This window comes from Lagopus muta, chromosome 2, assembly GCF_023343835.1.
Source record: "Lagopus muta isolate bLagMut1 chromosome 2, bLagMut1 primary, whole genome shotgun sequence".
Classification (NCBI taxonomy): domain Eukaryota; kingdom Metazoa; phylum Chordata; class Aves; order Galliformes; family Phasianidae; genus Lagopus; species Lagopus muta.
This window is the reverse complement of record NC_064434.1, coordinates 59,123,827-59,151,304: the sequence shown is the minus strand read 5'-3', so window position 1 is coordinate 59,151,304 and position 27,478 is coordinate 59,123,827. Positions and strand designations below refer to the sequence as shown.

At 40.0% G+C, this 27,478-nt stretch overlaps 2 protein-coding genes across 2 annotated transcripts in view; both read left to right on the top strand.

Moving 5' to 3' along the window:
• ZDHHC14 (zinc finger DHHC-type palmitoyltransferase 14) overlaps nt 1-27,478 on the top strand; it is a 515,017-nt gene that overhangs the window by 249,114 nt on the left and 238,425 nt on the right. The window lies entirely within an intron of this gene.
• ARID1B (AT-rich interaction domain 1B) overlaps nt 1-27,478 on the top strand; it is a 318,747-nt gene that overhangs the window by 257,032 nt on the left and 34,237 nt on the right. Inside the window, 2 exon segments of the mRNA XM_048935631.1 lie at nt 1,652-1,979; nt 20,844-20,989. Of these exon segments, the coding sequence (XP_048791588.1) occupies nt 1,652-1,979; nt 20,844-20,989 (474 nt within the window).

The following is a 27,478-nucleotide window of genomic DNA, read 5'->3' as shown; positions in this document are numbered from 1 at the left end:
CAACAGACAAAACCGGCTGCGAGCAGTGGCTCGCTGAATGGAAAATGGTCAGTAAGCAGCAGCCTCTGAGCCTGGAGGAGGAGGAGGAGAAATGACAGGGCGGTCTGACGGCAGCAAACAGCTGAGTCTGAAGCCTTTCATCTCTGCTAAACCACATATCGGGGATCCTTCTGTGAAAAAGCCGCACGCACAATTTGGGTTTCTAAAACAGAAATGAAGCATTGTTCCATTTCCTTGGAAAGCATAGGTCACACATGTTTTTGCTGAAGAGAACTTGTACCAGAGTGAGTCAGTTGCTGGGTGGGGAGGAGGGGAGAATTCGCCAAAGCACAGCAGCAGGAGCGTATGAATTAATTATGCGTGTGTTCAAATGCCAAATGCATATATTAACTTTAAATATAAACAGGAGTTGCATGCCAGCAACTCCTCTGCCTGGTAGCTCAGGCCTGAGGAGAGAGGAGGCTGATTTCCACGCTCAGGAAGTCTGTTGCCTGCTGCCTTCACATGAGCGTGGGAATAGCTGGGAGCACTCAGGAAACTGCTCAGCGGCATCCCGCAGGGGGGGAATGGGTCGTGTTTCCACTAAGCTGGATGAGATGGAAATAAAGACAAGCCAGAACGGATGACTGAAGCAGTGTAATACAATCCATTTCTTAAAATACTTTTCTGTCATATCTTTGCTTTTTTTTTTCCTTTCTCATGCTGTTTGAGTTTGTTTCTAAAACAGAATACCAAACACTTGCTTTTTCTTAGCTTTCAATATGATAAGAAAGTCAGTACTCACATTATTTAAGCTGCTGCTGTGAGTGGTGCAGTTTGTTCCTGTCACAACAGAGATTGGGCTCAGGCAGGTTTTCAAGCCATCCTCTATAGTGAAGCACCTGTTTATATTATCAGCTTTGGGGTATTGATGATTACTTTTTTAACACCAGCTTTCCCACAAGAGGTGCGCAGTGAGCTAACCCACCTCCTGCTGGCAGAGACAGGCTTTGCACTGAAGGGGAAGGGAGGGAGAGGGACTATTCCTAGGGGCCTGGCAAGTGGTCAATCTGAAGCATCTCTGGCAGAAATGGAGAGAATGACTAGGTGCAAGGATCCAGTGAGTATAACCCATTGCAGAAATGGCAGGAAGATGAAGAATGAGAACATGAAATTACAAAAATAAGGTTCTCTCTTGAGCTTTTGTAATGGGTTCTTACAAGCCACACATCTCTGCTGCACAAAGCATTTTTTACTGTGTGCTGTGTTGTTAAACCTCTGGAGGCTGTGGTTTTCTGTATTTGCTGTTATCCCATGACATTTATTAGGCAGAAATTGCTTCAGGGTACGTGAAAGTCAGGTCATGGGATAATTCAGATTGAAAGGGTGCTCAGATTTTCTAGGCCAACCTTTTATTGAAATTAGGGTCAGGCATAAGACCAGAGCAGGTTACTCAGGCTTTATCCTGCTCTTGAAAACCATCAAGGAGGAAGTCTGAACAACCTCTTTGAGTTGCCTCTTCCATTGTGTGCCTGTCCTCACAGTGAAAAAGCTGTACTGTATGGTTCACTTCAATTCATGTGTGTAACTTTTACAGCTACTAACTCCCTAAACAGAAATAGTTGCTCAAAAATTTAATGCTGTTCTCTGTACTTTTTATCATTTTGTTCAGGAAACTACTCCAGACCACCAACATACAGTGGTGTGCCCAACACAAGCTACAGTGGCCCTGGACCCGGCATGGGTATAAATGCCAACAGCCAGATGCATGGACAGGGGCCAAGCCAGCCCTGTGGTACCATGCCCCTTGGACGGATGCCATCAACTGGGATGCAGAGCAGACCATTTCCTGGAAACATGAGCAGTATGACCCCCAACTCTCCTGGCATGTCTCAGCAGGGAGGCCCCGGGATGGGCCCACCCATGCCAACTGTGAACCGTAAGGCACAGGAGGCGGCTGCTGCAGTGATGCAGGCTGCTGCAAACTCCGCTCAGAGCAGGTATGCAACCAGGTGAAAGGAGCTGAAATGAATGGCAACGTTTTTCTCACCATTTCTGAAGTAACTGCTGTAGAGGTGCATGCATATGCATTTAAAGATGTTTTGTCTGTGCCCATCTCTGGGAGAAGTAGGTGTATGGGAGGAATACTTTTCTTTAAATGCAAGGGGAAAGCATACTATTGTGCAGTTGAATTTTCAAAAAACAGCTGTGACAATGAAGATGACAACTACTTTCATGTTGATTCTTGGCACAGTAGACTTAAAGAAAACCCACAAGGTTGTGGTGACATTAGGAGCTGAAAACAAGTTGTATACAACCTGAAACCGATGAGCTGTGTATTTGTGTTTGATCTATGGCAGGAAGAGGTCAGCATGTCCTCTGTAGTTATCTGGAGTTGGTCACTGCCACTTATGCATCCATAAAAGAGAACCTGTACTTTTAGACTTACGGAGAAGGGAGCCACTGTCTGGCTTCTTGTCTCCCCTTCTCACAGCATAAGCTCCGTGTTGCCACTTGTGCATGGATTTTGGCAACGGCATTTTTCTGTTCATGGCTATTCTTAAGATGACTGAATACTGAATACTTGTGAAATCATATTTCCTGGGAAATTTTTCAGATGAAGTAATTTCCGCATTTCACTGGAATTAAATAATTCCTGGTGTATTTATTATCTTTTTTTTTTTCTTTTTCTTTTTTTCCTGTTGAGAGAAGTTCGATTACATTTGAGGTTACACAGAGCTGGTTCCATTGTTCTGGTAAACAAGTCCATGTGTGTATACTGAGCATCTTGCATTTATTTATGCGTACACATACACTTATATGGATACAGGTATAGGGAGTCTACAGGAAAGCTGGGGAGGGACTTTTTATAAGGTTCTTTATAATTTTGGAAGTAGCAGCAGGATGAAGGGAAATGGTTTTAAAATAATAGAGGCAGATTTAGACTAGATATTTGGAAGAAATTATTTACTGTGAGGGTGGTAAGACACTGGAACAGGTTGCGCAGAGAAGTTGTGGGTGCCCCCTGCCTGGAAGCATTCAAGGTCAGGCTAGATGGGGCTTTGAGCAACCTGGTCTGGTTGCCAAATAGCAGGGGGTTTGAACTAGATGATCTTAAAGGTCCCTTCCGACTCAAAGCATTCTATGTGATTTATCAATCAAGGCCATTGTTCCTGGACACAAGAGTTTATGAGATTCCAGGACACAGTATAGAAATAAAAATAGGAAGCGAATGCATCCCTCTCTCTGTTGCTTTCTTGTTTATAAGTTTGGAAGGCAGGTGGCTTCCACTGATAAGCAATAGGAAACTTCTGAAGCGCTAACAGTAAATTTAGCATACCTCGTATTCTTCTTCAGTGAGCATCACACTCCCTTAAAACCGACACTGTGCCTGTAGATACCTGTGAAGCAAAAGTTATCTCTAGTTTGTTGGCTTTCAGTGAATCTGTCTAGTCGAGTTTACAGAACTCTGTTTCTGGACTGCCTGTTAGGCTGCAAACTGATAGGTCAGGCTGGAAGGAATAAATGGGCCATTGCTTTAGCTGCAGGTTTAGATGTGTAATCACATAATGAGGAAAAGGACACATCTTTACAAGACTTGGTTTGTTCTTAGTGTAAGGTGTTCAGTTGTGATTCAGCTTACACTGAGCATAGTGTGTGTTATTCGATCAAAAACTAAATTAAGAGATCACCACACCTATCTCACATCTTCATTTCAAGTCAGTTTTGTAAAGATACTTTCGGATTCTAGCTTTGTGTGGGCAAAAGTGCACCATTTCAGAGACATGTCATCACATAATACCCGTTCCAGTGATCTAGCACTTGTTAATGGACTGCAGTCATCAAATATCTATTGGAAATACTGGCAAAAGGGTTATTATTAAACTGCAAATTTCGTGAAGCCCCTCTAATGCCACAAGTACACTGTTTTCCCGTTGATCTCTAGTCAAATGCAGGGGAGAAAGCAATAAAGGCTTTCAGCTGTTCCTGCAAGTCCTCCTTCCATTGTTTATGGAAGGAATGTACTTGACAGCAGTTCGTATTTCTGATACAGAGCAAATCTGAAGAGGATGTTTTTTGTTCTGCTTTAGGCCACCATACATTAAGTTCCTGGCTTACCCCAGTCAGTCTGGGGCTGGCAGATGCCCCGTGTTTTTTTCACAGCATGCCAACATTGGCTATGCTCAGATTCCCTTGAGGCACCAGCCTGACCAGTACAGGCTCATGTTTACAGGTCATGTAAACTGGACTTGCTTCGTGACCCTGGCAATGTTTTTAATATTCATGAGCATGCAGTCTGTCAGCTGAAGAAATATAAAAATCGTATGATTCACAGATACTTGCATTATAGAAGGGATTTTCATTTTTCGTTTTCTTTTTACTAAATTCACTTATTCACATGTTGTATGTAGTTTTCAGCATTTGTCTTTATTTCTTGCCTGAGAAGGAAATGAAGACGCTTGTCACTGAGAAAGAATGGGGTGTCCTTCTCTCTTCATCCTCCCCTCCATCCAACATCTCTCTCCCCTTGTTGTTGATGTTTTCTCCTCGCAGCTGTACTGCACAATGTCATTCTTCTGACTTCTTCCAGCTGTTGTCACTGGGGCCTCAGTGATCCACTCCCCCAAAGTGTGATGCCTTTCTGACTGGTGATTTACTGCCAAAGTGATTACAGGATTTCTTAATGGGATTTTCAGAGAAGTTTTATTATGCTGTAATTGAGCATACTTGTGTTTGAAATATTTGTTAGTCACTAGAAGGATTTTAAGAAGCACCAAGTATTCAGTCCAAAAAATTCCCTGAAACATAGCTACTTTTTTGTTCAGCAGTGTCCTTCCCACTGTTGTATCTGTAGCAGTATTATGAGTTAAATGACTAGGAAAATATAACTGTAGTGGCCTATTGCTTGCTTATGACCTAGTCTAGCTTCAACTGAGATTTGGTTTTCATGGACTTGACCATCGTCATGTTACTTCAGTTACTGCTTCCCTAGGAAATGTCTAATATCCGACCTACTGCTGCCTTCATAGTTAGCAACAAGTTTTAATCACCAGTGTTTTATTGCTGCTTTTGTTTGTGTCACATTTTTTTCATTAATAACATTATTCAGGTATGTGTACATGATAAAGTGAAAAGCAAAACAAAAAATTAGAACAGAAGTCTACTGGCTCTTTGGTTTAAAAAGCAAAAGTCAGTGAAATGGGAGAAGACTTACACCGTACTATTTTCTGTTAATGGAAAGATGTCTTCTTTTATATGCCAAAACACATTAATAGCATCCAACCTTTTTTATTCCTAAGTTGATAAGTTGATAAGATTCAGCTTTGAGGTTCACAAACTTGGGGTGTTACTACCATAAAACACACCCCTCTGTGTACACTTGAAGGGAAGACGAAGTGGTTGTGTTTGAGTCATGGTTACACAGCAGCATTTCTGTACAAGATGGTTGTGATCCCCTTCAGGGTCAAGTTGTTGAATCAGTAGCCAAGTATCAATAAGGGAAAGTAGTTTATCTTCAGCTGCTAATCCACAAATCTATCCTTTACCAGCACAGGATTCTCATGTAGACACAGAAGGCTGTTTTGCCTCTGCATTGCCAAGCCACATTAAGTAGCTGTGTAGAATGAATTTAAATGGCATGCATCAGAACGAAATCGCTTTCACTGGGGCTGAAAATCACTGTCATTTAACCAGGGCTAAATGATCAAAATGTGTGTCAACTGGTTATACCTAGGGTATCATTCTCTGCAGGCTGCCACCAATTTAATTAGGAAAGATAAAAACATGAAAATAGAAGCAGTGGCTGTGGAAGATAGTAGGTTTACACCATTTGAGTTAGCCTTTGACCTCATCAGGAGATCAGTTCTACGTTAAGCTTGGATTACTTCCTACAGCTACAGAATACTTTTCCTGTAACCTAAAATCTTACAGTGTACTAATATACACAGGGCAGCATTTCCAAATGAGATTTCACTTATCAGGCTAAAAGAATGAGAAGTCTTTCTTTCAGAAATCTCTTTGTTGAACCAGTAGTATCTGTGGCATCACGAAGATGTATGCTTAGTCTGGCTAACATTTTATATTAGGAAAGCAAAATAACTAATACACTGTGTTTAAATTCTCATTTACAAGAAGGCAGTCTAGAAGAGCTGCAAGATAGTGTTTTTCATATTGTATCTGTCTTAGTCACAATACATCCGTTTACTGATAAGGACTGTATCCACTGAACTTGGAGGAGAGACTTTTGTTAGCTTATGTGAGCACTGCCCAGGGTACCAGGGCTGGTTCTGCTGGTGGACGTTACAGCTCAGTGGAGATCTCTGAAGTCTAGATGGTATCAAAATACCGTCTGTTAGCACATTATAGTTCTTACAACAATAGATGTATTTATAGTGATAGATAAGTATTTTTGTATGTACAGATCTGCAACACAGTGAGTCTTCTGTAAAAGTAAGCAATTTTTAGCAAACAAGATAGCATTTTCTCTGCTAATGGGGATGTGAAAGGCAACAAAATTAGTCTATATCTTCACAAAATTCTAGTCAGTTTTGAGTTCCTCAGTATGTCCATCTTGAAACTTTTGGGGACTTTGTGTTCACTGTCTGCAAGCTTTTGCTTTTGCTACAACAGTGCAGACCTCAGAGAATGATTAGGTTGACACTTGAAGTCAATAGACGTTTTTGGAGCTGTATGCTTGTCACCATCATTTTCACTATCTCTCACCAGCAAGGAGTTCGTTCAGAGCATGTTTTCTAAGCAGTTGGAGATGGGACTCTTTGAATGCCATGCCTGTGAACTCAGTGTACCCTGCCTTAATATGCTTCTTGGGATTGCATATTCCAATTTTGTAAATTAAAGCAATTTTTTTTTAAAGATTGAATTTAGAATTCAATTTCATTGATTTTAGAGGATACAATTTAGACAGAATAGTTTATTAAACAGAGGAATTGGGACCCAGCTTAGATAGTTGCAATCTCTGGCCATTTTAAATCCTGGTCTCCAAGCTGCTAAATCTAAGGTACATATTTACATGATTGTTTGCTGCTTCCTGTGCCACCTGGGAAATGGTGTTCAGTTTCTGTAGTAATGTACAGTGTAGCATTGCTTTGACGTATTTTTCGGCGCTTTAAAATGTGGCTCTGTCTCAACTGCTCAGCAGTTGTTTCAGCATAATGTGAGCAAAGTGGGTTGCAAAGGGGTGGGTAATCATAGGCGTGCCACGTACATGTGTGTGCTTTCTGTGATTCTTAAACACAAAAACTCTGAAGTTTCAGGGTAGCTGGAAGGAAGCAAAATTCATAATTCTCAGATTTTTAGCTCACCTGTTGCTTTCCCAGACAAATCCTTAGGAATGTAGAGGCCTGGGGAGTCTGCTACTTTAAGGCTTCCCAGAGCCACACGACTGACTCTGACTTGAGCTATTCTCCCGAATTCAGGAAGAACAAAAGCTTTAGGATTGTACTAGATATGGTGAGTAGAGAGCTCACATCGTAAGGGAAGAGGTATTTGGGGCTTACTTACAAAGTGTGTGTGCAGCTGTGTATGAATAGGTTTTACATCCATCTTTTTATAAAATGATATCTTAAAATATTTAAGTTAGAGGTAAATATACAGATGAAGTATATTAAGTTACTAATATTTTTTCTCCAGTGAAAAGGTACACTGTTTTGTCCACTGTTAATGGATAGTTGAGCCCATAGTGTCTACATTTGCTGGTGAATGACTGGTTCCCAGTACATGTTCAGTTCAGTGAGAGTAGCTACTACAGCCTCGTCGTGGTGAACTCAAAAGAATATGGATTAGTTTGCATTCTGTCCCCAGACTGATCTGAAACAGCTACAGTGATATTAGAGGATTTCTGTTGTACTGAGAAACGTTTAAAATTAGCATAAATGAGATAAAACATATATTTTATGTCTTCTTTTTGGCCTGTGCGTGTAAATATGCGCATTCACACTTGTGCGCATATATAGACTAACCTTCCCTCAGCATTTCTCTACTGCTCTGTATGTATAATTCATACTCCGTGTTGCTGGTGCCAGCAAAGCACTTTTTCTGTATTATGTTCTCCAACAGCAGGGTAATGCAGCACTTCTGATGGACTAGAAGGTACTGGTGAGGAAATATAGTAATGGACATGGTGCATTAAAATGTCAGAAGGAAAAAGAATGAGGCAGAAATTGTGAATAAATTTTTTAAAAAGAATAATAATATAAATAAAAGACCAAACTCTTCCAGGTATTTTACATCCTAGATCCTGTCAACTCCTATGCAGCATTTTCCAGTCTAGCCTTTTTGATCTTGATACTTTGGGTTTAAAATTCTAATTGTGATTTTAAAAAGCTGTAGTTAAGTAGCAGGAAGACTTCAAGTGCTACTGTAAAACTTCGTGTCTTTAATCCCTGGAGAGAGCATATATTTTCTATTGTTTTCTCTCCTTCCCTTAAACTCTGAGGTGCTGTTCTCTGCTGGGAAGTGCAGTGGAGTGCAGGAAGGTTAAGTACTCATTCAGGTCTCTTTGCTTATTCAAAGCAGGCTACTTCTAGATGAAGGGCTGCCAACTGTGAAATCCCCAAAGTAAACGAGGCTAAGATTAGGACTAGGAGGCATAATTGGAGCCAATGCTGGGGTGCATTATCTGTTGCCTTTGAAATTGGCCAGTAGCAGAAAGGCTCTTTCTGCCCAGTCTTTTATTTAACATTCTGTATACAGTTACCGAGAAGGAATCACTCCTGTCCAAATTCAGCCCATTCCCAATTCTTAAGTCTCAAAACATGGGTTATTTCTCCCCAACACCTCACTCTTCCAAAGAGCTGTGATTTCTTTTAGGGATCCTGACAGATCGCAATGAAATGAGCCCCACCTTGCTTTCTGGTAGCGCTTTTTGAATTTCAGTTGGTGAAACTCCATTGTGGCCTCTAAATTAAAAAAAAATAAATAAGGCTCCGTATAGTTTCAGCTGGACGAAGCAGTATTGCTTCTTGGCCAAAGTGACTGCATGGTGATGCTTTGAGCTCTGAGGAGCTGCTGCACTCACACCACCTGAAGCTGGCTACATTTCTGCAATCAGTGGAATATTTTCTTCCTATGCCAAGTTAGTGAGATCTGAGAGGTTAAAGTCCAAATATCAGCGATTCTTTTAACTGTAATTTCTAATGGGGTTATTAACCAGTATTGACTTTTTTCTTCAAAAGGTCCCATGCCTCTTCCCTCAGAATGAGAAATAGTCATTTGTATCAAGCTGGTTTTTTTATTTGTTCTTTTTTTCTTTCTTTTTTTTTTTTTTTTAAAGGGGGGGGACTTCTCCTCAGGTTTTACTTTTTAGAGCAGACCCATATTTGGATTTTTTCTGAAATGTATTAGGAGGAGTGAAGTGTAACTTAGCTTGTATGCACTTGCTGTATTAAAGGGAGAGCTGAAAATCACTCTTTCACTATTATGTTTTTTTTTTAATGGAGATGCATTTTGTGGATCAGCTCAAAATTGCTGATAAAATTCTGTAAGGATAGGAAGAATCTTTACATGCTGAGCTCACCAAAGCCATTTCTTGTGGGAGACTGAGAGAAATATGTTTTTATCTGGAATTTTGTTTCACTAAAAGGTAAATCCATCATTTTGGAGCCCTGGATGTCACCATGCTGCAGAGCTCATGCAGGCAACCACTGATTTGGGGATATGTTTTTTTTCTTTTTTGGTTACTCATCAATCAAGTAGACTGCTGAATGCTGTTCATGCCATTAGAGATTAACCAGAGACCTCAAGTCCTACTCCTTTCCTCCCTTGGAAAGTAACAATTAGTTTGTGGAAGTGTATTGGGAAGGAGGGCTGATTTCCAGAATCACAGAATTTTTCGTCATCTAAAGCCTATTCTAATTTGATTATTATTGTGTCATGATTGTTTTTGGCTTTATTTGGTTATCTAGGAGAGCTGTAGAAGAAGTATTTTGTAACAAAATTGTGCTGTAGTTCATTAACATTCTGCCTTAGAATCAGATGCTACATAGGAATTCTGAACTTCAAAATGTGATCTTTAAGGTGTATTGATGTTTTTTTCAACACAAAAATAAAGAACAAAGGAGAATTTTAGATTGAGTGCTCGTTTTAGTCTGGCAAGAAATATTTAAGGTTAAAAAGCCAGATTTTCACTTTTGTCTATTTGCCAGAAGATCTACTAGTTTAAATTGCTGAAGTAGTCGGAAGAAAACAGGAGAATAGCCATCTGTTTAATGGGATTCATGAAGAAAACCAGTGCCACGACCGCCGTGTGTGATTTGGCGCGTATATTGTGCAAGTACAAGACTGTGACTGAACAGACATGGATTTTTGTGAAAGTGAGAGACATAAAAAATGTTAGGCAGATTTCGGGTTTTAGAGCAGTTTTAAGCTTTTTACAATGGTGATGGTTGAGAGAAAATTAAATAATTTTTAGCAGTGTTGCGTGGGGAAATGTGAATGGAAAGAGCCCTTAACTATAGTAATGGAGCTCAAAATGGAGCATCTGTTCTAACTGGCCATACAAGTAACATTGTAAGAGTCATTTTAAACAGTAACAGCAGTAGGGTGTTGTTGTTTTTTTTTCTAATGAGAGCCGCCACTGCCTCTAACACATTAATTAAATACCTGTTGCAGTTGTCACGGTAGGTTTCAGGCATCTCCTGAGCCAAAAATGAAGAAAAGAGCCAGCTGAAACTATACTGACATATGCACCACTCTGCTGCTATGAAACTGTCTGGAGTGCCAAAATGCCGAGACTGACGGTAATAGTGGTAGTAATAATATTGATAAACATGTAATAGCTCCAGGCTATTGGGCAAAGATAGGTAAGTGAAAATGTGTCTACTGGGAAATCCCTTTGGAGAACTTCCTCTCCATGCTGCTGCACATGCACAGTTGCGTTCAGCATGCTGTCAGCCAGATGACATTTACTATGAAAAGATACATTGAGGAGCTGCCATGAAATGATCAGGATTTTATTAGATTTTCAGCTGATTGCCAGCACAGTGAGCTCAGTGGAGCTGAGTGGTGCTCAAAAGCAGTGCGAGAGTGTGACTGAGCATTGCAAGGAGGGAGGTGAGAGGCAGCGAGAGAATTGCATCCCCAGATGAAAGAGCAGGGAGCACTGGAGTCAGGCTACGCCCAAGGAAATTGGAGCGATGAGATACACACTGTGTCCTTAGCTTCCTGCAGCTTTTTAGCACCACACTTTGGTGACCTCTGGGCTATGAGTGTACTGGGAACATACTTACCCACTTTCAAGTCATCATTCTGGGAGAGAGTTCATAGGGCCTTCCGACTTTTTAATAAAGCTATTTATAACGTGCACAAAAATAGAAGGTACATAGTGAGAGAGTCATATGAGTCATTCCTAACTTTGGTATCAAGTCACACAGGGCTAAAGCACCCTTTGCAATGCTGTCATTGATCTTGGCTGCATTATGTTGTACAGGACTATTATTATTATTATTATTTTCTAGAAACCCAGTTCATGCATGCTTTTGCTTGCTGTACACATCCCTCTTTTACCCAGCACACACTCCTCTTGGACTCAGAAACAGGTCTCCTTTTAGTGCTGAGATATTCTATCTGATGGGGACAGCATGCCAGCTGCTGCCCTGAGAGCCGCTGTTTAAATCTGCATTGTCAGGCAGGTAGGCAGGGGTCACTAAGGGCAGCGCTTCAGCGGGATTACAAGCCATTTCACTTGGCCCGCTTTGCAGTAGTCCTGTGTTTTCTGTCACACAGGATTATATTGCATTTATCTAGCACAGGTTGCAGTGACTACAGAGGACTTAATTTGTTCTTATACAAATAAATTCAAGTGTGAAGGTCTGGCTGCAATTGTAAGAATACTGTTTAATAAGGGCATTTCAGGTAGTCCCTCTGGGTTTAAAGACTAGTGACCAAGTGCTGTGGTCACTGTGAAATTTGGACCACCAAGATTTTAATTAATGCAGAAGGAGCTTTATAAAATAAAGGGAAATAGTTGTTACATTAAAAATTAAAAAAAAAAAAAAAAAGAATACTGAAGCATTTCACTTAATATCCTTCGTGACTTTCAGGCACACAACAATATGGGGTATGGGATCATATCACAGGATCACAGAATTGCAGGGGTTGGAAGGGACTTCAAGAGATCATCAAATCCAGCCCCCCTACTAAAGCAGGTTCCCTGCAAAAGGTTGCACAGAGAGACAGGTCTTGAATGTCTCCATAGAAGGAGACTCCACAACCTCTCTGAGAACCTGTTCCTGTGCTCTGTCACTCTTACTGTAAAGAAGTTCCTCCACATATTATTACAGAACTTCCTATGTTCAAGTTTGTCCTATAGCTACACACCACCAAGAAGAGCATGGCCTCATCCATTTGCCTCCCACCTCCCTGTAAATATTTATATTCATTTATCAGATCCCTACTCAGTCTTCTCCTCCCCAGGTTGAACAGACTCAGGTTTCTCATCCTTTCCTCATATGGGAGATGCTCTAGACCCTTTATCATCCTTGTGGCCCTCCAGTGGACTCCTTCTAGGAGATTCCTGGCTTTTTTTGAACTGGGGAGCCCAGAACTGGGCACAGGAGTCTAAATGTGGCCTCACCAGTGTAGAGCAGAGGGAGAGGATCACATTCCTTGACCTGCTGAATGAAGTTAAGAGTTTATTTTTGCAGGCTTGTGCTGTTTACCTCCTTGTATTCAACTGTTTTGTTATTCGTTTTGCCTTATTTTGAAGATCACTACTGATCTTGGATTTCTTCCTCAGTTTTTGTTATCTATAAAATAGGATAGAGACATTTATTATGATTTCAACCCGCATTCAGCAGTACAGATGTTGCGTGGCCATCTTGCATTAGCACCAGCATTCATGAATTACATATGCCTCTGGTGTTCCTCTTCCCATGTTTGGTGTCGGGCGTATGTTTACATTGCAGAAATGTTTAACGTCATGATAATAGCATAAGGCTTTGTGCCTGCTTTTCTAGGGGGCTGAGCAGGTCCGATTGGAGCAATTTTTTTTTAGTTTCCCCTTCTCCTTGGTAGTTTTTTAGTAAGATATATGTAATGGTGATGATGCTAAAGGCAGAAGTATTTACGTAATCGGAAGAAAAATGAGTATATTTAGAAAAGCAATCTCTGTTATTCTTCCCAAAAAGTATGCCATATAATAATCTTTAGATCAGCCAGACTAACAGAACAGGCAGTGTACTTGGTCAGATTGCAGTGGATTGCAAGGTGATGTGCACTATCATGTAATAATGATGCTAGAAAATGATTCCCCATTTTAGCATTGCCTCTTAGGCCTGGTTGATGCACAGAACAGTCCAGTGCTTAATCTGTGTGTTGAACGTCAGCAGACACACACACACAGACCGCAAATCTGGATGATTTTTCATTTTTGTTTCATGGTTTTTTTTCAGCATCGTATGCATTGCAAAGCCTTGGCCTCTCTTGTCATACATGCACACACATAGGCGTAACATTCTCTTTCTCCTTCTGAAAAATGAATTTCATCAAAGCCTTCATGGCAGAGCTAACACCTGCCACATCACCATGGTTGCTTGTCTAAAACTTGTTACTGTGATGGTGAGCTTCCCTGCCCAACAAAGGGAGGAAATGGAAATTCCGGTTAGCACATCTATAGCAGCAGCTAACATGTGAGAGAGATACTTTGATTTCATACATAGTGATTTTGAATTTGTGTTATTTGCATGGGAATTGCCTTTAATGCCTTTTTATAGTTTTTCGAGCCAGTATTTGGATTTTGTGTGTACTGGCCTTTGCTAACAGCGATGACTCACTGATGAATTTCCCATCAGAGCAAAACAAGTGATGTTACTGTGTACTTTCCCTTGCTTTCTTCTCCCTCCTCCAGTTCTCCCATGTCCCCTGATGACAGAAACAATTTCTCCAGGGAAGCTCGTGGTGTTATATCACTAAGGAAAACCCATAACAAAAGAGCATATGTATCTGCATGCACATGTTTATGTGTGAATTCTCCAGGGAAAAGGCATTTGCCGGTCTCACTCCTGAATTACTCTCATTATAATAATCCGTTTGGTGTCAAAGTATGACAGATTATAAGTGCTTTAAGGCTAGTCCCAGCTCAAGACAGATTTAAATGAAGTACTTCTGGTTATTGTGCAGGTCAGTGTGTTTAAATAACAACCCCCCAAATCATAGTCTGACATTTAAAAGAGAGAGGAAATGCTGTCATGCTGCATACCTGGCACAGATAAGCACAGGGCAATTTGGTCAGTATGCTGTGATTTGTGAGTGCAGGCTAACAGTCATTTTCACAGTTTGCAATCAGGTAGCCACCTTAGCAGCATGTCAGCATTAAAAAAAAAAAAAAAAAAAAAAGTTCCTTTTAAAATGTTTACACAAATTGCTCCCCAGAGACAGTGTGTTTGCTGCAAAACTGATGTAGGATAAAGACCTGGAGTGAGAATGGCAAACTTCCATGAGCTCATGTTGTGGACCTTTTTTTAATTTCCTCCACCATCCAGTCGCTCCAGTGGCCAGGCAAGCTTGTGGCTACCAGGATATGTGTGACTTGGTGACAGTTCTTCCTGACCTGAGCTCACACCTGCAGATCTGCCTGGTGTTGTCCCCTGCCTGCCCATCATAGAGGCTGGGACAAGAACTACCCATCCCCATTTTCTCCAGCCATTCCCTGTTGCCAGAGCACTGTCAGCTTCACAGAGACCACAGCTATATCTTTCCAACCCCCATGGCTGCAGAGGCAATTCTGGCTCCCATGTTCCTCCAGCACCTTTCTTTCGCTGTCACCTCACTGTCACATTCTGCCAGCCTCGGTCTTGCTGTGCTGGGGACCCGAGCTGTGGAGCTGCAGGAAGGCACATGTCATAGCACCCTGCTTTTGAGATTCCCCTCTGAACCCCTCCTGTCCTGTCTGAAGCAGGGCAGACCTGTCTGAGAGGCCCTACATCTGCTGGAGGGCCCTCCCCTGCATTTGCTCTGGGAATAACAGTTCTCTGTCAGAGAATGTTCCTCTTTCTATGATTCCATTTCTTCTTCCTCTGATGCACCCACCACCCTCCCCTCCGTTAACACCCTTTAGACACCTCATAACAATACTCCCAATCCTTGTGGTTTGTTCTTCTTTTTCCACCTACTCTATTTCCATCTTCTCTGTCCCAAACTCCTCACCTCCAGCCCACCTAGACCCTCTGCTTCTTAAGCCTTCAGCTGTACACTGCAGGTCTTAGTGCTTGACATCCAATGTTCTGGCTGCCACAGGGCTCATTTCAGGAACTGGATCAGTTTTTCTGACTATGTGAAGTGCTTTGCTCCAGTCTTACAGGTCTAGATTGAGAGGAGAGTGCAGAGATCCTAATTCATGCCAGAAAATTTACATTAAGTCAGAGGACTTGATCCCTCTGCTCACAGCAAAAGCTTGGGCTTAGATGTGTTTCCATGTAAAAAGTTGTGTCTTCATTTCTTCTTCTGAGAAGCTTAGCCCACTTTCATTGTTGTCCACAACTATAGTGGACTCACCTCTGAATTTCATTTTGTAGTCAATTGTCTGTTCAAATCTGAGGAAGACAGCAATAAAAACTTTAATCAGATGGCAGCCCTGAGGGGGACCTAAATCACATACCAGCAAGTACATAACGTGAGGTCTCAGTGCTGCAGAGTGACTTCTTTGTAGCAGTCATAGACAGCACAGTAACCTACTGGTGACTTCAGATCCAATTAAAGAAAGACATCTCCATATAGGAGACACTGCTTAGCAGCTGTGATCACTTGTGTGCTTCTTTGTACTGTCAGTGCTCTTTTCTCTCATTATTTCTTTGTTCTGCTTTTTAATGATGACCAGATCTTGCATGTCATCCCCTCTTTTCAAATATGTGGACTTCTGCATTAGCTCAGAAGATACAATTAGATCTGCTGCTACTTATTTTACAGAGAAAAGAGATTAAGTGCAAATTAAGCTTTGTGTAGATTGCAGACGAAGGAAAACAAAAGTGCAGAGCATGACCTTCTTAAAAGGGAATGTTTTGAATTTGACCAGTTTTATTTTGGACCTGATAGTGTATATCAGACCATCGACAGCACAGCGAAGGTGTAGTTTAGGATCACAGGGTCATTCATGCTGGAACGGACTTCAGTACATCTCTGTTCTGACCTCTTCTTCACTGCAGGCTCACCTGAGAGTTCAGTGCTTTATCCATTTGGGTCTTGAAAACATCTAAGAACGGAGAGACCCTGTCAAATCATTGTTTTCACTGGAAAAAATGGCTTCCTTATTTCCAGTCTTCTCATATTTTAACTATTGTCTGTTGTCTTGTGTCTTCCCACCCTGCCCCACTGTGAAGAACACACCTCTGTCTTCTTGCTGACCTTCTTGTAGGTGCTGGGGAACTGCTCTTACATCTCCCAAAGCTGCGTCTTCTTCAGGCTGAACCAGCCCTGGTAGCTTAGCCCCTTAGCCCCCTTAGCAAGTATTACAGCCTTCCTAAGGACTCTCTGTGAACGTTACTCCAGTTTATCATTCTTTCCCTTACTGGGGGTCCTAAACAGAACGTGATACCCTAGATGCCATCTGATGAATGCTGACTAAAGGAGATGATCATTTTGCTCAATCTCTGGTTCTTTAAAATCTCCAGGTCACACAGCCCAAGATGTTGTTTGTTCTCTTCGCTGCCAGGGCATGCGGCTGGCTCCTGCTCAGCTCCCGGTTTGCCAGCACCCCTAGAGCCTTTTCAGCAAAGCTGCTCCACTCAGTCAAGCGCTAGCCACACAGCTGCAGGGGGCTCACTCTTCCCTGCATGGTGTACCTGTCGTTGAATTTCATGAGGTTCCCATCAGCACATTCCTCTAGCCTTCCTGGGTCTCCCTGGGTGGTAGGCCTTTCCTCGAGCATATCAACTGGCTCTGACATTATGCAAGTGCTGTAAATTAGTACATTCTCAACAGAGTAGTAATCAGATTCCTCCCTTTCCCATTTTTAATCTCTTCCGTTTGCAGAATACTTGGAGGTGTACTTGTAACAGTAGAGCAGAAAGAAGAAACATGTATGCTTAAGTGTGGTGTTTAAACTGATAGCATAATCCTAAATTTATATTAGCTAGATATTTTTTCTTCTAAATGCAGAAAAATGTATGATCTGGAATCACTGTATAAGACAAGTTACACCTGGAAAATATCTGACAGATCATCTGGTACATATGTAATGCAGGATTTCTCTGACCAGTGCATTTTCTGATGTGGTATGTGTGTGTGTGTGTGCATGTCAGGTACTGGGATTTCATTCACTCCCTCAGAAGGCAACTGCATCTCACCATTCAGATGTTTTTAATTATACTCAACATAAATGTTTCTTTTCTTAATTTCTAGCTGTAGGTGTTCCAATTCATTGTAGGGAAGTTCTACTAGATGACCTTTAAAGATCCCTTCCAACTCAGATGATTGTATGAGTCTGTGATACTGTGGAATCATATACTTAACTGGGTTTGTTAAGCCGTAGAATTCATAGGCAGTCACTTGAATTTTTGCCATTAGATGTCACTACATGTACAGCAAACAGTTTTTGAAAGTATTTATTTTTGTTTAGCCTCCCAGAAAAATGGAGGAGGGAATTGGAAGATGTAGAAGAGAATATAGTAGTATATTTTTGAGATAACTACTTCTTAAATAGTACATTGGATATTCCTTTACTTAAAAGCAGCACAGAAGGAAACATAAGATTTTTGACTTAACTCCAACAACCAACAGATGATGCTGTGACCTTAAGCATATATAAATATGTTTAGCAGCTGCTATGTAACATATTTATAAGTGTTTAGTGACCTGGAGGTTAATCAGAATGAATTTGGTGATCTCAGCTCAGTTCTTAATGGACTCCACTTCATATTACAGCACTGATGCAGCACAATTTGTCACAGTCGGCAGTCTTTACTCAAAGGAGGCTCACTGTGGAATGAGAATTAAAGGCTGAAGTAATACCTGATTATTTCTCCCTTAAGAAACTTTCCATTCCAGGCCATCACAGAGCAGAATAATATGTGTAGAAGCTCCGTTCTGCACACTGTACCCAATCTCAGAATAAAATAACTTTTACAGGATGTCACCTTTCGAAGTTGCTGAGTTAGCTCCTGCATACTCTATGGGGAGGGGGGAAGAGCAGGGTTGTGCAAGGATGGTGCTGAGTCCATCACTTGCAGAGCTCTTTCCAGAGACAGAGTGGTATCCCTTCTAAGTGTGACATTACATGGGAGTATGACAAGGAAAGGCATTGCCTATCTAGATAAAATTTTAAAACGAGGTTCTGCCGTTCAGATCTTTCAGGGTACAGAAGCAATTTTGTAGACTTTGGTTGTTTTCTCCCTGTCCTGGCCAAAGCTACTATATTCCTTATATTTAATTTACACTCTGTCTCAACTGGAAATAGTTTCCTACTTTTTGATTTAAAGCTGTTGTGCAGCAGGGTGCTTTCATGAACTACAATTGAGATTGGTATCCAAAGTGGGTAACATGAAATAGGTTGTACTTCAGTTTGAGACAAAGAACAGACCCACAGCTTAGAAGATGTACATGTTATAGGAAGTAATAGTGTTGAAATATTAGTAGATCGAGACCAATTTCAGCTTACCTGCGAGGTACAATACTCCTGTGTATTTTTTTAAGCAAATTAAGGACATTGGAGAGGCAGATACCTGTGGAGACATCTGTCTTTTCCAGAATCCCATCTGCAGTCCATAAAAGAACCTTTCAAGATCTATTATTCCTTTTTTAAAATGTAAAAATGCACATATACACTTTCTTCATCTTCGTTCGTATCTTTGCCCAGTAATGGGAAGAATTTCACTTATCCAGCATGGAAAGAACTTTTCAATTCACAGCATTTATTGAGATATAGAATTTTTTTACTAAATTAAAAGGGGGAGGAGGGTGTTAAGATACAATATTTACATAATAAAAGCTTGCTTGTATGACTGAAATCTCTTAAAGCTGTTGCCAAATGGTCCTGCTCTTCTCTTTTCCCTTTGTAACTTTCCCTTGGAGCATTGTACCACTGTGCATTTTAAATCTTTTCCCTCCGCTATGCATTACCAGCTTCATCAGGGAAATGACATTGTATGGCAGTTGTCTCCTTCATATCAAAAGAGAGCCTTTGCCTCTTCGCAAGAGTGAAGAAAAGTTTGTCTTTAGAGAGCAGAGGACAAAACTGACTTGGAAAAATATGCTTTATTTAGATAACACACTCTCTCTTCCTTTGAAGAAATTCACAGTGTGTCAAGAAAAATTAGGCCAAATATTGCTTTAATGGTCTTCCTCCTCTACCTCATAAAAAAAAAAAAAAAATATTTCAGCCAATTGTGTTAAGAATCTGCCATGAGTTTGAGGATGACAAGAAGCCATTGAAGTTACTCTGGATTGTTGGCTTGGGGTTTTTTCTGCTTTGATTGAAATAACTGTAATAATAAAAAGCAGGATTTATAGAAAAACTGCATCTTGATACAAGGACATGCAATTTGCACCATCTATGTAGTAAAATTAAATGCTCTCTTTTTCTTGGAGGAAGACAAAAAGCAGACAGGTACCGAAGCTATGGAAGACAAAATGTGGCTGCTTCCTTTTTTATCTTATGTATTTGAAAAACAGCATAATTTCACAAGGGCACAGTGAAGAAAGAGGTCTGATTTTTTTTATTTTCCTATGCATGCTATCGATATTCAAATAAGTATATTTGTGCTTTTATTTACAGATACAATTTTGTATGTGTAGCCATATGCCCATATACATGTCATATAATGTGCAGTCTTTAATGATGCCAAGAAAAGGTAGATAAATGAATAGCGGATTAAAAGAATAAAAGGCTATTCTTGAAGTTGGATTAAGCATTACAAGTACTGAACAGCATCTGAAGTTATGTCTTTAAAAATATTTTGGAGAATTCTTCCAGTTTTCCAGACAGAGATGACTCTCAATTATGGAAGTATTTTATAGACACACAATTAAGTTTCAAAACCGGAATAGTTTTGTTGAGGCTTCTTCTTTTGACAGTGTATAGTATGTACAGAGCTTTTTGAAAGATTGGACCTGAACAGCACGTACAATGAAATGGACGTTTTGTTCAATGCTGCAGTCACGTCTTTGGTCACTTTAATGGTATTTGCTAAATAACTATGACTTTGGGCCCTAAATCAATACTGGAAACAGGAACATCTGTTGTGTGATTAAAAAAAGAAACACAAAACAAAAACATCCACACACAAAATCTGTTTTGAAGGAAAAACGAAGCAGGAAGTTACATTTTTATGATTTCATTGGGACTTCTGTGAACGCCACTTTTGGTCATGAATCACATTCAAGGCAGACATGCAGTTGGTTTTCTCTTTTGAAACCTGAGTCTGGAAGCGTTTACAGGAAACAAGGTGTGTTTGATAACATCAGACAAACAAATCTGTAACAGATTCCATGGCACCCATTTTTCTCCTGGTCATTTCACTGTGTTCTGAGCTGTGGCAGGTGAGGACTTGTATTATATGGTCAAAATTTTCATTCACTCCAAAATTTTTTTATGCCTAGGCTGTAATTTTGACTCACATTGTTGTCTACTTACAGAATAAATAATATGACCTATATTTTTTGTGTTGATAGATTGTGACTATAAGCACCCCACATACTGTGTATTTCAGTGTCTTGAAATTTGTGTTCTGTCCAGTTCTTAAATGTACAGTAACTGATTCAAGACTAATAGCTCCCAATGTAGGTAAGGTGAACTAATCGTGTGCCTTCTCCTTTGCAATTTGCGAACATTAGGAGATGTACTTTTTGACAAACCACAGCACCTTCTTCAGTGAGATTCGTAATGAAACATTGTGTGTGTGTTTTTTTTCTTGTAGGCAAGGCAATTTTCCTGCCATGAATCAGAGTGGTATTATGGGTTCCAGCTCCCCCTACACTCAGCCAATGAACAACAGCTCAGGCTTGATGAACCCACAGGCTCCTCCATACAGCATGGCGCCTAACATGGTGAACAGTTCAACAGGTAATGGTGGGTAACCTTTCAGGAGTGGCCTTTCTCCAAAAAATCTGTTTAAAGTTACCAGCTCTGAGCTGATGGCAGAGGATAACGTTCTTCATTTGATTCACCCCCTGCTGGGGTAGTTTGGAGTGATTTGAAACTAGGCTGAGATAGTCATGTTTTTTGTACAGTAACACATTTTTCATGAAGTCCTTCGCACAGCACGTAGGTGAGGACAGTGTTTTGAAAGTTACAGTGGCACTCGGACCCAGTTTGACATAGGTGTTGACTCACAAGTAGATGTGTATTTTTGTGCGTGCCTGCAAGAGAGGGAAAGAGAAGAAAAACCTCTTCTTTGAAGAGGCTGCTATTTGCTTTTCAGTGTCTTTCTTCCTAAGGTTGCAATTTCAGATATTTAATGTGATGCTGGTTTAAAGAAACAGTGTGCACCTGCTCTGACTTGAAGATGTTGTAAGTTGGACACTTACAATAATTACTCTGTTCTGAAAATATAGGCCATATTTACTGGGTTTCCAGAATTTGTATAACCATCTATAGGGTTTCTTCATTTACTTATTTAAATATCAGTGTTGAAATTTAATCATAGCTTCCTTCTGCAAACAAAGCATATTTAGCATAGCTGTTGGGTTTATCTTTCTCACTGTGACTTGTGAATTTAGAGTTCTTTGCAGATTTGTGTGCAAGTTCAAAGACAGCAAATATGCTTTATAATCCATATTCAGCTTGGCTTCCTAACAATTACCTTTCTGGTCTTCAGTAAAGACCAGTTCTTTCACTGGGAGGGTTCAGATGGAGTTTCAGTACTCTACAGTGGTTCTTTCAAAATACTTACTGCAGTCACGGAGGTTTTGTGCATGCTTTACTGATTGCATTAGACCTTTTTGAAAGCTGTTTTTTTAGATTTTTTTTTTGAAGTTGAATTTCTACTTTTTGCTTTTATTTAGTTAATTTCTTTCTTTAAAGATACCTTACTATTTAAATCGTATCTTACCAAGAGTGTGTGTTTCAGTATCTTACTGCTTAGCCTGTTTCATTCCTTCATCCTTTGCCTTCTTTCCAGCTTTCCCTTCTTGTCAATTTTATGTTCCCCTGCTTCTCAGACAGAAAATGATCATATGAAATTCTGGTGTCCAGTGTGATCAGAGCATTTCTTTGCTGTGTATAGGAGCTCCTGAAATACTTAAGAGTTGTCTTATCTTTCAAGAATACTGTTACATTTTTGTTAGCTGAAGAAACTGAATAGAAGTTGTTAATCAGCAAGCTTTAAAAAGGAAAAAAAAAAGGAAAAAAAAAAAAAGGCCTTTTCCAGTCTGTCTTGAAAGCTCTTGGTTAGTCCAGACAACACACTTCTACCATCTGAACGAAGAGGGAAAAGGTATTGAAAAGACCATTAGATAATAGCTGGCTCTTCCCCCACCAGAGCTGTCCCAGGTAATATTATGTTTTGTTTGTGTAGTTATGTGTTTTGTCTGGCTTGCTGAAATAAAATTACTTCTGAGCATTGAAACTGTGCTATAAATTCTGTTTTGCTATTAGCAGAAGTAATTTTTCCCCCTTTTCCTTCGGCCCCCAGAGCTGCAAAAATAACCAACAGCAAACAGATGGCAGAGTGCCCTGCCTAAGAAGATTTATGTATTCCTAAGGAATAACCAGTTTAAAGGAAGATTCACAGAGGTTTTTTTGTTCAGATAATTCAGCCATTCGTTATTTCATACAGTGGAAATCTGTTCAATGCAAGGCCATTTATCCTAGCAGTCTTTTGTATGGGGTAGTCATACTCTTTTTATTGTGTTATGCATTCTGAAATATTGGATTTTTAATAATTTAAACATTTATCAGGGTTTTTTTTTTCTGCCAGTGCATTTGTGAGGTTTCCTTTTGTTCCACTTTTATTAATTCAAAGGTTACCCAATAGAAAATAAGCACAAGATGAACTGGAGGAGCTCAGCGCACCTCTTCTCCTCTGTGTGTGAGCAGACATGCATCTAGATTATACTGTGTCACTTTTGCAGACTCCATCAGCACACAGAGTGTGTTGGTACAGGGGGGAAAAGAGAAAATGGGGCATGAGTACACCATTGGGGTACATGCAGTGGGAGTGCTGCCATTCCCTGTGTGCTGACTTGTTCTGCCTGGGCCAAAGAAACGAAGGGCTGAGTTTAAGAGAAGTGTCACTACTGCACTTCAAATGATATTGGCTTGTGCAGGGTGGGCACTGCAGGGTCTGCTCTCATCCAGGCGCTGCATGCTATGAGGTAGAGAACGTGCAGATGGTGCCTGCATATAGGTTAAAAATGGTGTTACCTGTGACACAAAGAGCAACTCCATTGCCTGGCTCCTGAGCCCTCCACTAGTATAAAGCCATGTCAATCAGAAAAAAACAGGGTTCAGTCAGTGTGTAGGGCCAAAAAAAAGCAATTGAGTAGCTGCTGGTGGAGTCAAGTGAGAGGGTTAACTTGCTGGCAAGCACTGAGCATGCATACCTGTTGTTTCAATCACAGGTCAATGCAAAAATAAGGTAAGCAACAGGGAATGATTGCTTTCTTGTTGGTTTTCTGGGTTTTTGAGAGTGCAGTTGCCTGTTTTGAAGGTGAAAGGTGGAAAGTAGGTTTTGGTTTATTTGTAATGAAATGCAATTGTAGGTTTTGCTTTATGAAGTAGAAGAAGATACAGATACTGTTTGGAATTGTTTTTACACGGTTGCAGAGCTTCTGTACAACTGCATATAATGCTTCTTGCCACCTGTTTTTATTATTGTTTATAACTCCTTAATACCAGTTAATTTTTTTATTATTATTTTGCTGTCTTTTTTTTTTTTTAATTGATGTAACAATCAAAAGGAATATGATGTTGCAGTTCTGCATCCTGATATTTCAGGAGCCGCTGTTGGTCAAACAGCACATCAGCAGCTTTTGCTGAGATAGAGCAGTTTTGGAGCACAGAAATTATGAGGTTAATGTAGTTGAGTCCTTCTAATAGAGTATCCCACCCATAATACTGAAAGTTTCAAGCCAGGATCCCTTCACAATTACGGAACAAACTGCCACACAGAAAAACAGTAAAAACCTCCGCTGTCTTTGTGTTACATGAGGGTTCACATTCCCATATTTATTTTATATCCTTTTTCCCTCCGTTTTTCTAATTCAGGCTTTAAAAAATATAATTAAAAGGAACTTACAAATCCAACATCAATTAAAAGAAATATATTCATGTGAACCTTGGAAATTCAAGTGAAAACTAGCTTGAAAGACAAGTAATATGGAGTCTACATCTTGTGGATTTCCATATTGTACTCATACCCCTTTCTACCTCTGAAGGTGAACAAAACAGTCAAAAGACATTCATCTCCTTACTGCTGCCACCTCTGCTGTACTAAAACCTTTCATTTTTCTGAGTTTTGTTATTCCCAATAAATCTCTTGTAGGATTCTTGTAGGATGTAGGAATACTTAACATAAAATGTGAAGTTCTAGGAAAAGTTATTTGTGCTGAAGAAATTAAAAGGATTCTCTTAAAAGTAGAACACTTACATTTTCATTTATAATATGTTTTTGACTTTGTATTTATTTGGCTGGACCTCTGAGAGAGAAAGTGATTATATTTATAAATGTGAAGCATTTTTTACAAGTGTAAATTGTTGTTCTCTGTTTTGTAGCTTGGTTGGTTTTCATTTTTCAGACTAATGAAGACCTCCATTTATTTTCCTTTTTCTTTCTTTTTTGCCCTAATATATGCCTTCATATGAGCAATTATTTAAAGTCCGTTTAAATAAAACTTTCAGAGGGCACCAGCAGTTGTAACACCTGAAGTAACACATCCCTTAGACTTTAAATGGGCGATGACTGTAACCTGATGGTCAGTGTGACCACAAATCAGTCAGCTCTTGGAGTTCACTTGCCCACATCCCCAGCCACGTGCCTGGGTCACCCCTCAGGCAAAAGGTTGGATAGGCATGTGGAGAGCACAGTGCTGACATCCTGGCTGCCCAAGTGCCTGTCTCAGAAACAGAGGCCAAGTGTCCCAGGCTGTGCTTTGACCCACAGGGGAATGGCCGTTCATGGGAGGATATGAGGCAATGCTGTTGTCCCTGTTCTGGCTTTTTTGTGGGTATTAAAGCAGTGGGGATTCTTTTGCCAGCTTCACGAGTCATAAATTTTCTGCTTTTCTTTTTTCTTGTTCTTTTTTTTTTTTTTTTTTTTTTCCTTTTTGGAGGGAGAGTGCTAGGGGCAGGAGGGAGGGAGAAATGTCTTACAAAGGATGCAATATTCTGTTTTGTAGAGTGTGATTTGTTATTGCGCTAGCAATAAAGAGAAAAACAATGTTTGTGTATTGCTGCTCTTACAGTATTTCATCATCTTCTGAGACTGATAGCACAGCCTTTAGCAAAAAAGAATACTTTGCTGCAGTTTCACTCATGTCGATATATACCTTTGAGTACATTAAATTCAGTGTGGAATAGTTAATTCAGGACCTTGACCCATACTTGCTTTTTTGAAACCATTCTAGCTCTTAAATTCTTATAATAAGCCAGAGGCTAGTACTTGAAACCTATTCACAGTGCACTACAGCACTTTCTGAGTCAAGGTTTTCCTGTTACCCTCTTCTCTAAAATGTTTTCTCTTTCGGTTTGCACTTCACACGCAGAATTATCATTGCCTGTGTAGAAAGAGAGCATGTCTTAATTTAGCAGTTTCGTGACAATAACAGTATTCTGCTGCTCAGAAAGGGTCAAAACAATGTTCTGGCTGTACTGCTCTGCTGAAAAGTGAAGGAGTGTCTGTTTGCAAATCACTGGAGAGTACATTTGCAAGAAGTTATGAAACAGCATTTCAGCAGTGGATGGAAAGTAGCTGTGGAAATGTGTTGGATAAAAGCTATAGGGAGACCTTACCATTTGGTAGTCAAACCCCTGCAGTTCTCCTCTTTAGGATAGAAGCAAATTACGTATGTGAAGCAAATAGTTTAGAACACAAAGTGAAAAAGAATTTGGAAAGCTTCATTTGTCTTTTGTTTGTAATTTTCTCCAACTCCTGATAGTTGGAGACCAAATTATATATGCATATGCACAAAACAAGAAATCTGCAGTACACAAAATGAGTTGGTGTTTTTGTATTCCCAAATATAATTAATGCAGTCAGGGTGTGTTTTGTTGCAGCCTAGAGTTCTTGCCCTTTACATGAGATCTTAGTGGAAACCTCATTGAAAAAGAGATTTTGTAAAGGAGCTCTGGTGTAAATAGGGCTGCCAGGAATAGGCAGAAATATTTTGTTCTTTGTAACAGAAAAGTCGTGTGCCAGCGTCGTAACAGGGAGAGACCAGCAGAGGATTTGGCCATGCTGAATTCCAGTGAAGAAACATGATTTTTAACGTTACTTTGTTTGACCTTTCTAAAATTGCTTTAGAGGGGAAGGGTCACTTTTGGTTTGCTTTTAACTAAAACTGAGATGTCTTCTTCAGTGTTTTCACAGCATGAAATGTGTTAAAAAGGATTTTGTGTAGCAGTTTTGCATCCCAGTTTGAAACCAGACTGTGGCATACATTTGACCATTTTGTATTTAAAAAACGTATCTGAAAGAAAAGTAACTTTTTTTTTTTAAACTCTAGATCTCAAAGCTAAAACGTGTTAAGCTGACATCTTTCACTTCATAATACCCCAGTTCTTCAAGCACTGTAAGGGCAAAATGCATACAAATCACACGCTTAGTGGATGCTGGCTTCCCAGTATAATACTGCTTGGCTGTTTTGTTGAGGTTTCACACACATACATAAAAATAACAGCATTTTTAGCTGATCCCAATAGATTTTCTCTGCAGCTGCATCACTTGAAAAAAACTCTTTGTTCCAATTCTTGAAATCTTAAGTGTTGCAAGTATATTTTTTTTAAATATCAATTATGATTTATGTGCAGTGAAGACTTCAAGGGTTTGATTGGGCTACAAATGTACTGTGAAAAAAAAACAAGAAAATGTGCCCATGAAAAACACTGGCCGTTCAAAGCTGAATATTGAGCATACAGTTGTAAACTCACATGGCACATGGCTGGGTAGGTTTTTTTGGCAGACCCATAGTCTCAACCTGCAGTGATGCTAAAGATATTAGCAAATTAGCACTGCAAAGCTTGCCAGCGTATTCACCAGAGTCCTGCTCATGCTCTCACTGCTGTAATTAAAACTAATTATTTTCTAAAACATAGTAATACATGAATATGTGCAATAATCATTTTGTAGTGGGCAATCTGTGAAGCATTTTTAAGCTTCTTTTCCCCCTCCTCTCTTTGGCTTGCTATGCAGCATGCCTGCTGCCTTGTGTGAGCCAGCATTGTCATTTTGCAGAGGCACACTAGTCTGGTAATGATCACATTTCTGTGTTGTTTTTTTTTTAAGAAATGTTTCTTTGCTGATTCTTAGAATCTGTGAGTTTGGGATATGTATTTTTTCTTTTTTCATTGCCCTGTAGGTTATTCTAGCCTATGTTTTTATTTCTCTCTGATCTT